We start from the raw sequence: 14,085 nt of genomic DNA on the forward strand, positions 1-14,085 counted from the left end.
TTCTAGGAGTAGACTAAATAATTGCAGTATAACCACTCAGTCTTCAGAGAAGGATCCACTGCCCCAGGAATTCACATAACAATCACTAAAATAAGTCAGAAACAATTGAGTTGAGTAGAATAAGCAATACAGCTAGAGGTTGCTGCAATCACCCATACTCGTTCAATTTCTTACAAGAAACACCAGTGGCATTAATTTTCACAACTGCTTAGAACAATTAAAAGAGATCTCCCATGTGAGACAATCTCATGGACCTAGTCACACTCCTAATGGCCACTTACCTATCAGCGACAGTTTGATTTTTTTCTTCGCAGTTATGAGGCCAGGCAACCTTGCCAAAGACTTCATACAATATTGTTTTGTGTTTTCTTTTGTGTTAACTATATTGACATTGTCATATAACTTCCAACACTGATATTACATTTGATATATACATGGTAAGAATTTAAAAATCTCACAGATAGCTAGGTGGAGGTGGCACATGCCTTAAATCCCAGCACTCGGGTGGCAGAGGCAGGGGATCTCTGTGATTTTGAGGCAAGGCTGATCCACAGAGTGAGATCCAGGACAGGCACCAAAGCTACACAGAGAAACCCTGTGACAAAAACAAAACAAAACAAAACAAAATATCTCACAGATGTCATCCTATGCTTTGGGAAAAACTGGTATATAACTCTCTTGACATGGCCATTGTGGATTTTTGTCAAAGGATGCTCTTGGTAGGTGACCAAACTTCCTTTTCTGTAGTATGCTGTAGCCAAAACCAAAAAGACCATGGGTGCTGCTTCCTGACTTGATCCCCATTTACTCATTTTATTTTGCCACATAACACTGCTACTGAAGGTGACTCTGCACACATTATAGACACCAGAATTGCTAAACTCCTTGCAAGGTGGGTCATCTATTGATAAAACCCACATTAAGAATCTTTTACTCTTGAACCAGAAATGTGTTAGGTTTTATGTTATTTAATGATGAGTCTTGAGTTGCAACTTTTAATTTCACTGCTCACTTTACTGTGGTTCTTTAGTATTTTGTAGGCATTTTTTAGACTATGTTCTTGAATGATGTCTGTCAAATATAGTACAGATAGATTGATCTATTCAATAGAGGCTATACTAATACCATTAGGAAAATATATTTTTCTCTTTTTTCATGTTGACAAAACAGTTTACTACCAATATTTGAAATGAAATAAATTGTACAAATAGGATTAATTAATGCTAATTTTCTGTGTCACTCAGCTATCTATTGTCACTAAATAAGGTTTTCTTAAATTTTGTGCATTTTATGCTCTTAGAATTTTGAGACTGAAAAAATAAAAGACATTCAATACATATGAATCTTTCATGAAAAAAAGTGACTGTGGCTATCTCACCACTTGCCTTTGCTTTGTTTCATGTTTTCTGTCTGTTTCATAGAGGCTTTTTCAACTCTTCTTAGGCTGCTTTTTAATTAGTTAGAGTTTCATACCCAGGAAGTATCTTTTTGGTTGCCTTGACAAATTGATAAAACTCGTTACAGTATTTGAAAAAACTGATAGCAGCTTGCCTTTAATTTCATGAGCTTTGACCTCTACACTTTAACACTCTGGCACTTGATAATAAATTTAGGAATTCCTTTTTTGCATTATGCATTAATCGGGGGCTGTAAGAGCATGCCAGTCACTACTGGGAGAGCATGCTGTGACATTCTATATTGTATATTAGAGTCAACCAAACTTGGAGTCCAAATCTTATGAACATAAAAGCTGTCATGTAGAGCATCATGCTTAGTTTTATGAATAAAGTTGTCTTTAAGCCAACCTAGCTAGCCAAACAATATTCCTAGTGTTTGCTGTAATATATATATTGCCACTGTTCACATTAAAAAAAACTTGATTTTAAGAAATTGAAATTATCATCTATATAATATGAATGATTTTCAAGAAAACCTGAGGTTTCTCCAAGAAGAGAAATTTCTGCCAAAAGCAGACAAGTTTAACTCTGTTTGGGTTTTCAGGTAAATGGTTTATTCTGTAGGTCCCAGATGTTCCAAAATCTGAGACAGTTGCTTAAACTCCCACTTTTTCAATGCTCATCTTGCTTCATCTTTCTCAACATGTCCTGTTATGTTCATGTCCCTGAAATTCACTCTCATTTTCCCCATCCATCGTCATATACATACACATTTGTGTGTATATATGAAAATAATCATAGAGCATAAAGGCATTCCATATGTAAATACATATATCATAATAAATATACAAACATGTTTTTAAATAGATATCTCACATGTTAAATTTCTCTGGGCATTTCTATTTGTTTCAGGTAGTTTATCTGGAAGAGGAACTTGCCATATATTACTCAACTTAATATTTGTTAAAAAATAACTTAATATTTGTTAAAACAGTTAAAAACTGCTAATGAGACAGTTATTATTATGAAAATTAACACTAAGCATTTTTCATCATACCATACAATCAGAAAGACTGACACATATCTGTGTATTAACAACTAAGCATGATGAGAAAAAATATGTACATAAGCCAAAGAAACATATATTTGATTTTTCACACAAAACGGCCAGTTTTAGAAAACTGAAATAAATAATAATAAATAAATAAGAAAAATGTTAATAATTATTTTAGGTTATTCTCTGTCTCTGCTTTTCTTTTTTAGATAAACTTGTACTTTGAGAGAATGGCCAATTCCACCATGGTAACTGAGTTCCTCCTAGAGATCTTTGCAGAGACTTGGGAGCTCAGGCTCCTACTCAGTGTGCTGTTCCTGCTGTTGTACCTGGGCAGCCTATTAGGAAACTTGACCATCGTCATTGCTACCACAGTTGACCAGACCCTGAACACACCCATGTACTTCTTCCTCAGGAATTTGTCCATCTTAGACATGTGCTATTTTTCTGTCACTGTCCCCAATGCCTTTGTCAACTCTCTCACTGACCACAGGAATATTTCTGTGGCTGGGTGTGCAGCACAGGTCTTTTTGGTCTTCTTCTGTGCATGTGTAGAGATTCTGTTTCTTACTGTCATGGCTCAGGACCGCTATGTGGCCATCTGTAAACCTCTCCTTTATCCTGTGATCATGAACCACCAATTCTGTGTTCAGATGACACTGGCTTCCCTACTTACCTCTCTTATCATTGCGGTTGTGCACACTATCAAAACCTTCCAACTATCTTTTTGTCACTCCAACATGGTCCCCCAAATCTTCTGTGATATTCCCCCTTTGCTGAGGCTTTCTTGCTCAGATACCTTCAACAACAAAGTCTTAATTCTTCTGACAGCCATTGGGTTCAGTGGTAGCTGCTTTACCTTCATCGCCATATCATATGTTCACATATTATCCACTGTGTTGAGGGTTCCTGTAAAAGGGGATCGAGGGAAGGCATTTTCCACCTGTGTCCCTCACATTATTGTAGTGTCTGTGTTTCTTACTTCAGGTGCCTATGTGTATCTAAGAATTCCAGTAACTACAGAGTTAGTGCAGCAGATTACTCTTTCTGTATTTTATACTGTTTTCCCACCATTCTTGAATCCTATCATCTATAGTCTTAGAAACAGATAAAGGAGGCAGTGAGGAAAGTAACATTAAGATTTTTTTCCAGAGTTGAATATAAAAAGAAATTGTATTGGTCAGGGCTTTGTAGAGGAAAACACACAAGCACACACACTCCCCAAAGAGGTTTTTTTTGGCATTTTATTATAGTTTTTTTTTTTTTACATAATTCAATCTGATTATAGTTACCCCTCCCTCTGCTTTTCCTTGTTCCTCCTCATCTGTCCTCCCATCTGGATCCATCACCTTTCTATCTCTCATTAGAAAGCAAACAGCCTTCAGAGGGTTAATAACAAAATAGAGTATAACAAGATAAGACAAAAACTAGTGCATTAGAATAACACAAAATAAACAAATGGGAAAGAAGCCCAGGTAAAGGCAGATAAAACATGTAGATGGAGAGTCCCACTCATTCAAATACCGAAGAAGCCCATTAAAACACCAAGTTGTTAGCAGTTTTATATATTCAAAAGATTTGTAGGTCAAAACATATATATATATATACATATATATTTAAAATATGTATATAAAATGAAAATTAAAATCAATAAGATTGTAAAAAGAAAGTAAACAAACAAACAAAACACCATGAAAAGAAATTATGAGTCAAGGAACCTCAAATGATGCCCTTGAGTTTATTTTCTGTTAGCCATCTAATGTTTGGTGTGTAGCCTACTCTTAAGAGTAGTTTGAATATCCAGTGAAACTCTCTTGGAGGAAACCAAAATTTTCCTTTGAAGCAGTTATCAATTAGAGACTTTTCCTGGATTAGGTGTCAGGGCAGGTCTTAATTTTCATTTCAGCTCTAGGACTCCATCTGGTGAGACCCATGTAGTCCCCGTGAATACTTCCTCAGTTTCTATGAAATCATATGTGCATAAATCATGTTGAATTGGAGGATCTTGTTTACTTTGTGAGTTCCATCAACTCTGTCTCTTATACTGTTTCTGCTTTCTCTAGCACAGGGCTCCCTGAGCCTAGAGGGGAAGTGTAGCAGGAATCTTAAAAGTTCTTATTAATAAAATCAAACCCGAGGCAAGTTATTGGGGTCCATGCTGGTAGATCAGAGAGACAGAACAAGCCACAGCTATCTCACCCCGCTGGATCCTCAGCTGGTCTTGTCTCCTCAGACTGGAGGCCTCTTAGTCTGCATCTGGAATGGGTCTCAGCTGAATTACTGCTCAAAAGCCTGAATGCTTAACCAGCCAAAATCTTTCTAGTTTCTGGTCCTCACGCCTTATATATCTTTCTGCTATCTACCACCACTCCCTGGGATTAAAGGCTGGCTTTCTGGGATTAAAGGCATGTGTCACCATGCTTGGCTATTTCCAATGTGGCCTTGAACTCACAGAGATCCAGAGGGATTTCTATCTCTGGAATGCTAGGATTAAAGGTGTGAGTGCCACCATTTTCTAGCCTTTGTATCTAGTGGCTGTCTGTTCTCTGACCCCAGATAAATTTATTAGAGTACACAATATTTTGGGGAACACAATACCACCACATTTCCTCTCTTTTTGTCTAAAATTAAAAAAGCTTATAACTAATACAAGAAAAACTATCTTCAATAAGTATATGCAATATACAGTCAAGATTACATTAACAATGTCTAGTCCATTAACATTTGACAGATCCAGACAAAAAACTCCATTATATATATTAACAATGTCCAGTCCAGTAACATCTGATCAACTCAGACCAAAAAATTTTCATTACTTATCTTATTTAAAACAAGTAGTTCCTTTTTAAAAGTAGATTCCATAATCTCCCTTTTTATCTTATCATATCCATATTTTCTCTTTTTTCTTTTCATAATAGATTCATTAGTTTACCTTTTGTCATTTTTATATCTTCCTCTTTTTGTTCAGTGTAGATTCAATGATCCACCTATTTATCCTATTATTTCTTTATCTTTTTTCTCAGAGTAGATTCGATGATCTATCTCATATCTATATTCTCTTTTTCTTTTTGCTTTCTAGGGGTGAAGATATCTTTAGGGAATCTTGAAAAGAAAATTTTGGGGTTAATCATCAAGTCCTGTATCGTTTGTCCAGTCTCTGGATAATAGGAAAGTTCAGGGCTTGTTTCAAGTCCTTGTTTGAGTAGTCTGTCAGGCTGGATCATCTCAACTAGTCCTCTCGAAATTGTTCTGACCAGTTTGTAGTCCAAAGTCGATTTTTCCATGGTGTTAATCAGCTTAATGGCTTTATCATAGTTCATGTGGAATCATCGTTGTAGGATCCTGTCATTTTTTTGAAGATTTCAAAGTCACTGTTAGGCATGGTCATGGTTTCCTGCAGCCTTTTTTTTTTTTTTTTTTTTTTTGCCTCCTCTGTGGTTTGGAGCAATCACAGTCTGATAAATGTCTGTCTCTCGGAACCATGAACATTCTTCCCTAGAACAGAAAATCTTCACAACAATTTCTCCCCACCATTTGTCTTGCCAAACTTTTCCAAACTGACCTTTGCCGATATTTTCTTGTAACACGATGGTCCTGGCAATTCTTCTCTGAACCAGCAGCAGTAAACCTTTCATCCCAGGTAGCAGCATCACCGCAGTCACCAACACGATGAGAAGGAGCTGGCAACGTGGAGCAGTAGCCAATGCTTCCATGGTCCCACCACTGTTTGTGGCTCAGTCCAGGCCAAAGCTTCTCCCAAGCCTCCTAGGCCGGCTCAAATTCGGGATCCTACTGCCTCTGTCTCCTTCAGCAAATCCTACCGGTGTGCGCCACCACAACCGGCTGAGTGTAGCTTGGGCCTGAGCTGGGGCTCACAAGGCCACAGGCAAACAGCTTTTTCATGAATTCGTAACACGAACGTTGGGCGCCTGATGTAGCAGGAATCTTAAAAGTTCTTAAAATCAAACCCGAGGCGAGTTATTGGGGTCCATGCTGGTAGATAAGAGAGACAGAACAAGCCACAGCTATCTCACCTCGCTGGATCCTCAGCTGGTCTTGTCTCCTCAGACTGGAGGCCTCTTAGTCTTCATCCGGAATGGGTCTCAGCTGAATTACAGGGAAGCATTTGATGGAGACAACTTATTAAGGCTGACTGATCCACGATCTCTCACTCTGCTTGATTTTTGGCTGTGGGCCTCTGTACTTGTCCCCATCTGCTGCAGGAGGAAGCTTCTCTAATGACGGTTGAGCAAGGCAAGGATCTATGAATATAGGGCATTGTCATTAGGCACTGTTTTTTGGCTAAGTTTTTTTAATTTAATTTATTTTTTTAGAACAGTAGCATTTTACTTTATCCTAGATCTTGGGGATATCTAGTCTCAGGTCCTTGATCATCCAGTCAGTGTTGGGTATGAATTCAAACTTACAGCATGGACATTAAAACATATCAGACATTGTTTGTTTACTCCCATAAACTATCTGTCACCATTGCACCAACATGCAGGGAGGATACCATTGTAGATCATAATGTTCATGGGGGGATTGGTGTTTACATTTTTGCTTTGGTAGCATGGAAAGTACCTCCTTGTAACAAATAAACTAGAATATAAGAGTTAAGACACTCTGAGGGAATCTGATTCAACTCTTCATGTTCAGTGATAATGTGCAGGTTTGTCTTAAGCAATGATGTCTCCTGTAAGGTTTTGCAGAGCAATCCATAGACTTGGTTATGGCCTGAGTTGTGTTGGGGATTCCAATGGGACCCCTGTGCAGAACAATTCAGTGTCACATAACCCAACACAGATACTGGGAGCTTCATTTAATGAAAATATATGGCCAATTCAGACTGTCTCTTCATTATTTGGTGACTTCCTTTAGATTACCTTCATGTGTGTATTTATTTTGAGACTCTTCTACTGTATAAAATTTCTGTAATATTGTTCCAAAGACTGTTATTTTTAGTTGTGTTTCCCAATAATTCTCCATCATTCCCCTTTTCTCTCCCCCACCACATTTAATTTCCTTATTCCATTGACCCTTTCTTCCATAACTATTCAATTTCACTATTCAAATGAGATCTCTCCCAGCCTACTCCCTTATTCTATACCTAACTTCTGTGGTACTTTGAATTGTAGCTTAGTTGTCATTGACATAAAGGCTAATATTCACATATAAGTGAATACATACCCTATTAGTATTTCTGGGTCATAGTTACCCAGAAATACTAATACTTTTTAGTCGCATTTAGTTACCTATGGTGTTTCATATTTCACTTTGTCTTATTTACTTATTATTTTTTCATACAATACATCTCAACCATACCCTCTTCTCCCTTCTTCCTCTATTTCTTTTCTCCCCAAGATCAACTATTCCTCCAATTCCATTTAGAAAACACAGGTCTAGCAGTGATATCAACCAGAGTAGGCATAACAAGATGCAAGAAGGCTAGGCATATACCGTCATATCATGACTGGATGAGTTAACCCAGTAGGAAGAAAAATGTCCCATGAGCTGGCAAAGGAGTTAGAAACTCCCCTACTACCATTGTTTGGAGTCATTTTTAATGGCTGACTAATATCCCATTGTGTAAATATACCACATTTTCTTTACCCATTCTTGAACTGAGGGACATCTAGGTTGTTTCAAATGTCTGACTATTATGAATAAAGCAGCAATGAGTATGGTTGACCAAGTGTCTTTATGTTTGGATAGAGCAACATTTCAGTGTATGTCCAAGAATGGTATAGGTGGACCTTGGGGTGGATTTATCCCCATCTTCTTGAGAACTGCCACACTGAATTTCAGAATGGCTATATACCTTCATTCACAACAGCAATAGATTTGGTTTGTGTTTCCTTGATGACTAAGTATGTTGGACATGTCTCAAAATGTTTCTCAGCTATATAAGTTTCCTCTTTTGAGAGTTCTCTGTTTGGAAATATACCTCACATTTTACCTGGGTTATTTGTTTTATTGATCATTTAGTTCTTTATATATTTTGAATATTAGACTTCTGTTGTATGTGGAATTGTTAAAAATCTTTTTCCATTCTGTAGAATGCAAATAAGACCTCAAAAATGCAGAAGCTTCTCAGTTTCATGATGTCCCAATTGTTAATTGTTGATCTTAGGTCCTGTGATAATTGTGTTCTGTAAAGAAAGGTTTTTCTCTTATCAATGACTTCAAGATTATCCACTTTCTTTTCTATCAGGATCAATTAATCCAATTTTATGTAAATGTCTAGGATCAATTTGTAGTAGATTTTTGTTCAGGGAGATAAGAATCTATTTTGATCATCAAGCTATAGGATTAGCACCATTATTCAAAGATGCTGTCATTTCCAGAGTCTATTTCTTTTTCTTAATAAAAACCAGATATCAATAGATATATGGATTTTTTCCTGGATTTTCAATTTGATTTCATTGATCAATGTGTCTGTTTTATTCTGATACTTTTATTTTTTAACGGTACCTCTGTAGTACACTTTGAGGTCTTCAATGGTGATAACTCTAGCAGTTCTTTTATTATTCATGGTTAATTTTAGCTATCCTGTTATTGTTGTTTTTGGGGTTTTATTTTGTGTGTGTGTGTGTTTCCATATTAAGCTGTAAATTGTTCTTTCACGATCTGTGAAAAATTATGTTGGACTTTTATTGCAATAAGGCTGTAGATTGCTTTCCTTAGGAGATCCATTTTACTGTTAATCCTACCACTCAGTGAGCATTTGAGATCTTTTCTATCTTTTGATATCTTCATTACTTTCTTTCTTTCATCAATGTCTTAAAAATTTTTCATACAAGTTGTCTTAGTTGATACTCTCTTGCTGCGAAGAGACATCATGTCCATGGAAAATCTTATAAAAGGAAGCATTTAATTGGGGATTGCTTACAGTTGCAGAGATTTAGTTTATTATCATCATGGTGGTAGCTTGGCAGCATGGAGGAAGACATAATGCCAGACAGCTAAGTGAGAATACTACTTTCAGATCTATAGGCAGCAGGAAGAGAGAAACATGAGCCTGGCTTGGGCTTTGAAAACTTCAATGCCTATCCCCAGGGGCATGCTTTCTCCAACATGGCCAAAGCTCCTAATGTCACACCCTGATAACTAAACATTCAAATACATTAGCCTATGGGGGCCATTCTTATTCAAAACACCACATAAATCTTTCACTTGCTTATTTAGAGTTACCCTAGTATACATTACTTGAGGCTACTGTGAAAGATATTGTTTGCTTGGTTTCTTTCTCAGTCTGTTTACTGATTGTATAGGGGAAAGCAACTGATTTTTGTGAGTTAATTTTGTAGCCAGCTACTTTGCCAAAGTGTTTACCAGTTATAGTTTTCCAGTAGAATCCTTAGGGTCATTTATGTATATTATCATGTCATTTGCAAAGTAATATTTTGACATCTTCCTTTCCAATTCATACACACTTGATCTCCTTTGGTAGTCCTACTGATTACCTAAGGCTTCAAGTACTACGCTAAATAGGTATGGAGAAAGTGGATGACCTTGTCTTGTTCATGATTTAGAGCAAATTTGCATTAAGTTTCTCTTCATTTAATTTGTTGTTGGCTATGGACTTGTTATAAAGTGCCTTGAGTATGTTAAAGTATGTCCGTTGTATCCCTAATCTCTCCAGGACTTTCACCATGATGGAGAGCTAGATTCTTTCAAAGGCATTTTCTGCACTTAATGAGATGATCATGTTGCTTTTATATTTCAGTCTTTTTATATGATAGGTTATATTTATTTATTTACACATGTTGTATAGATGTAACTAACTGTCTTATTAAATAAGAAACACAGAAACAATGTAAAAGAGAAAGCCGAGAGGTCAGAGCTCAGAGCTAAAATCTCACCCTTCCTCCTGCTGTCCCAGCTTCGCGAAAAGAGGGCTACTTCCTGTCTGTACACCTTTTTTATAGTATTATTGTTCTGCCTTCTCATTGGTTGTAAACCCAAACATGTGACGGCCTCGTCACTGTCTGAATGTACAGCCCCCTAGGTCTTAAAGGCATATGTCTCCAATGCTGGCTATATCCCTGAACACACAGATATCTATGGGATTAAAGGCGTGTGCCACCACCGCCACACTCTTGCTATGGCTCTAATAGCTCTGACCCCCGGACAACTTTATTTATTAACATACAATCAAAATCACATTTCAGTACAATTAGATTACCACCACATTTCCCCTTTTCTATTTTAATAAAAAGAAAAAAAGCAAAAGGTTATAACTAACAAAAGAAAAACTATATACAAAAATACAATAACTATATACAATATATACAAGTAATAAATACCTAAACAGGTATTTGACAAATCAGAGAAAATAATTCCATTATCTATCCTATTTTGGTAATTCCAAGATGTATCTAATGTACTTTCTATCCTAATTAATTTTCAACTATAGCTAACTAATCTTCAACCATAACTAATTAATCTTCAACTCCCTCAGAGACCCAAGAAGGGAATAATATTAGCTAACAAAAATAAAAACAGGAAGTGCATGCAAGCAACTTCCAAAAAATTTGTGAGTTGACAGAAACAGCCAGCTGCCTGGGCAGTCACCTGAGGTTTCTCTGCAGTGTTGGGGCATCATCTTTAGCCTATAGGCTTAGTGTATCTGACAGACTCATTTGTGATGTAGGATGTACACAAAGTCAACATTTCAACCTCACATTGGGTGAGAGCAGTCCACGTACCAGAAACACCAGAATTCCACTAGTGTCCTGTCATGATTCAGGATTTTAAATTTGGAAATTGTTGACAGTTTTTAAATTCAGCTGTCCATTCTTCTTGGCTGTGTGTGTATATATGGCTTCATCTCAGCATCTCTATTCAATGCCAGTCTTTGTAAAAAATCTGTAAAAGACTCTTTTGGGCCTTGGATCACCTTTGTAAATGACTCAGATTTTTTTCCTGGTTCCTCAACTCTGTCCCATGCATTCAAGGCTGCCGTTCGACATAAAATTAGGGTTTGGACATCATATAAACATTGTGTTTGTGGTGAAGCATATTGGCCTTCGCCAATAAGCTGATCCTGGCAAACTTGTATTCCTTTATCCCTCCATTGTTTTTCTATGTTTTTAGCCTCCTCCTTAAACCAAGACAGAAATTGAAGTCTCTGGCTGGGTTCCAGAACACCTTGTGCAAGGTCCTGCCAGTCCTGTGGTACTATCCTATTATATGTTGACCAAGAGTTTAACATTTGCTTTATATATGGGGAATGCATGCCATAAGATACTATTGCCTCCTTAAACCTTTTTAAATCCAACATTTCAATTGGAGCCCAATTATTTTGTGTAGCCATTTGATCAGGCATCTGCTGTACGGTTACAGGATAAATTAAGGGTGACTGTGTGAAAACAGGCTTTCTTTCTGCAACCTTATGATCCCGACTTGAAGGGCGCCAGATATAGATGTAACTAACTGTCTTATTAAATAAGAAACACAGAAACAATGTAAAAGAGAAAGCCGAGAGGTCAGAGCTCAGAGCTAAAATCTCACCCTTCCTCCTGCTGTCCCAGCTTCGCGAAAAGAGGGCTACTTCCTGTCTGTACGCCTTTTTTATAGTATTATTGTTCTGCCTTCTCATTGGTTGTAAACCCAAACATGTGATGGCCTCGTCACTGTCTGAATGTACAGCCCCCTACGTCTTAAAGACATATGTCTCCAATGCTGGCTATATCCATGAACACACAGATATCTATGGGATTAAAGGCGTGTGCCACCACCGCCACACTCTTGCTATGGCTCTAATAGCTCTGACCCCCAGACAACTTTATTTATTAACATACAATCAAAATCACATTTCAGTACAATTAGATTACGACCACAATGTTGAATCATCTCTGTATCTCAGGGATGAAGCCAATTTGACCATGGGGGACAATCTTTCAGATATGTTATTAGATTTGCTTTGTAAGCATTTTATTGGGAATTCTTACATCTATGTTCACAAGGAAAACTGGTTTCTAATTTTATTTCTTTGTTGAATCTGTATGGTGTGGGTGTCAGGGTAAATGTGTCTTTGTTTAAAAAATTAGAAATGATCCTTCTTTTTCTATTTTATGACATAATTTGGTGAATATTGTCATTACCTCTTGGAAAGTCTGGCAGAATTTTGCACTTCAACAATCTGACCTTGGACTAATTTTTCTTACTTTTTTTTCTATGCTATTTTCTTGTCTGATTCTATTTCACTAGAGATTTGTTTTAATTGGTGTGTTTAAACTGCTTATCTGATATTGATCTCACTTTGCTAAGTTTCTTTTAGATTTTTCAGTTTGCTGGTTTTTAAAGCATGTCCATAGAATTCTCTAGATTTCGTCAGTGTCTATTATTATGTCTCCCTTTTGAATTCTAATTTTGCTAATTTGGATATTCACTCTCTTCCTTTTTTTTAATTTAGATGAGTGTCCATCAATCATTAACTTTCTCAAAAAATAATTCTTGTGTCACTAATTCTTCATATTACTTTATTTCATTTTAAATTATTTGATTACAACCTCAAGTTTGATTATTTTGTTCCATCTACTCCTTTAATTGTGACTGCTTCTGTTTGTTCTAGATCTTTCAGGTGTACTGTTAATATGGTAGCTCTCCAGTTTTTTTGTTTTGTTTTGTTTGCTTTTACAGGCACTTAGTGATATGACCTTCCCTTTTAGAACTTCCTTGAATGGGAAAATCAAAACAAATAAACACAAAACATGGAGTCTGTTTGTTTTGGCCTACTACTACTGGGCCTGGAGCCTGCACTGGCATGTGGTTGATATACCCAGTTACACTCCATTGGAAAAAACTGATTTTCTCATTCCTAGCTGATATCAATTCAAATAGTTCCTTGGTTAGAGGCAGAATTTTGTATCCACTTTCCCTTTTCCATTCTGGGATTTGTTTGCATTGAACATGTGCAGATTTTTGCATAATAACATGATTTGACATTTTTGTCCTATCAGTTTTTTTGTTTGATTTCTGGTTTGGGTTTTTATTTTTATTTTTGAGAGAGAAGACATGCATGGAGTTGGATGGGTAAGAAGATGAGGAAGAGCTGGCAAGATAGATCTTGTCAGTAATAGAGACCATTCCATATAATTTCTATACATATCTAAAATTTTCTTTACTTATTTGATGGGAATGATTCAAAGTATCAATGCTGATGTAACTTTCCATTCTTTTTTTGTCGCTGCTTGTTCAAAAATCTATGTGATTTCTTTCTTTGTTCAATCCTTACTTTAAATGTGACATTTATTAAAGGAAGTGTGACTTCACAAGGGTATCTGATGAACTACAAGGATAACTCAAAGGCAAATAGAAAAGATATGAACTACAAAATATGCCTGTTGATAAAACAGATTTTTTGTCAATTGGTTACAGAAAAAAATATACAAGAGGATGAGGGGGCACTATGCTAGAACAGCACACTTCTGGTTTATGACTTGAATAATCCACTTATTACCTGAATTTAAATTTAAAATTTAATATCCAGGCACATTAGTACACAAAATTTTTACTTTTAATGACTTTTAATGACTCAAAGTGGTTCAGAACTATAAAAATAACAGGAAGGATAGCTAATATGAAATTTGCTTAGTATATAAAAGGGTGATTTACAACTTTTTTTATAAA

The 14,085-nt window shown here is 36.4% G+C and overlaps 1 protein-coding gene across 1 annotated transcript; it reads left to right on the plus strand.

Moving 5' to 3' along the window:
• Positions 1-2,681: 2,681 nt before the first annotated feature.
• LOC102912539 (olfactory receptor 14C36-like) lies at positions 2,682-3,563 on the plus strand. Its single transcript, XM_015989138.3, has one exon. The coding sequence runs from the start codon at positions 2,682-2,684 to the stop codon at positions 3,561-3,563; it is 882 nt and encodes a 293-aa protein (XP_015844624.3).
• Positions 3,564-14,085: the final 10,522 nt, after the last annotated feature.

This window comes from Peromyscus maniculatus, chromosome 1, assembly GCF_049852395.1.
Source record: "Peromyscus maniculatus bairdii isolate BWxNUB_F1_BW_parent chromosome 1, HU_Pman_BW_mat_3.1, whole genome shotgun sequence".
Taxonomy (NCBI): Eukaryota; Metazoa; Chordata; class Mammalia; order Rodentia; family Cricetidae; genus Peromyscus; species Peromyscus maniculatus.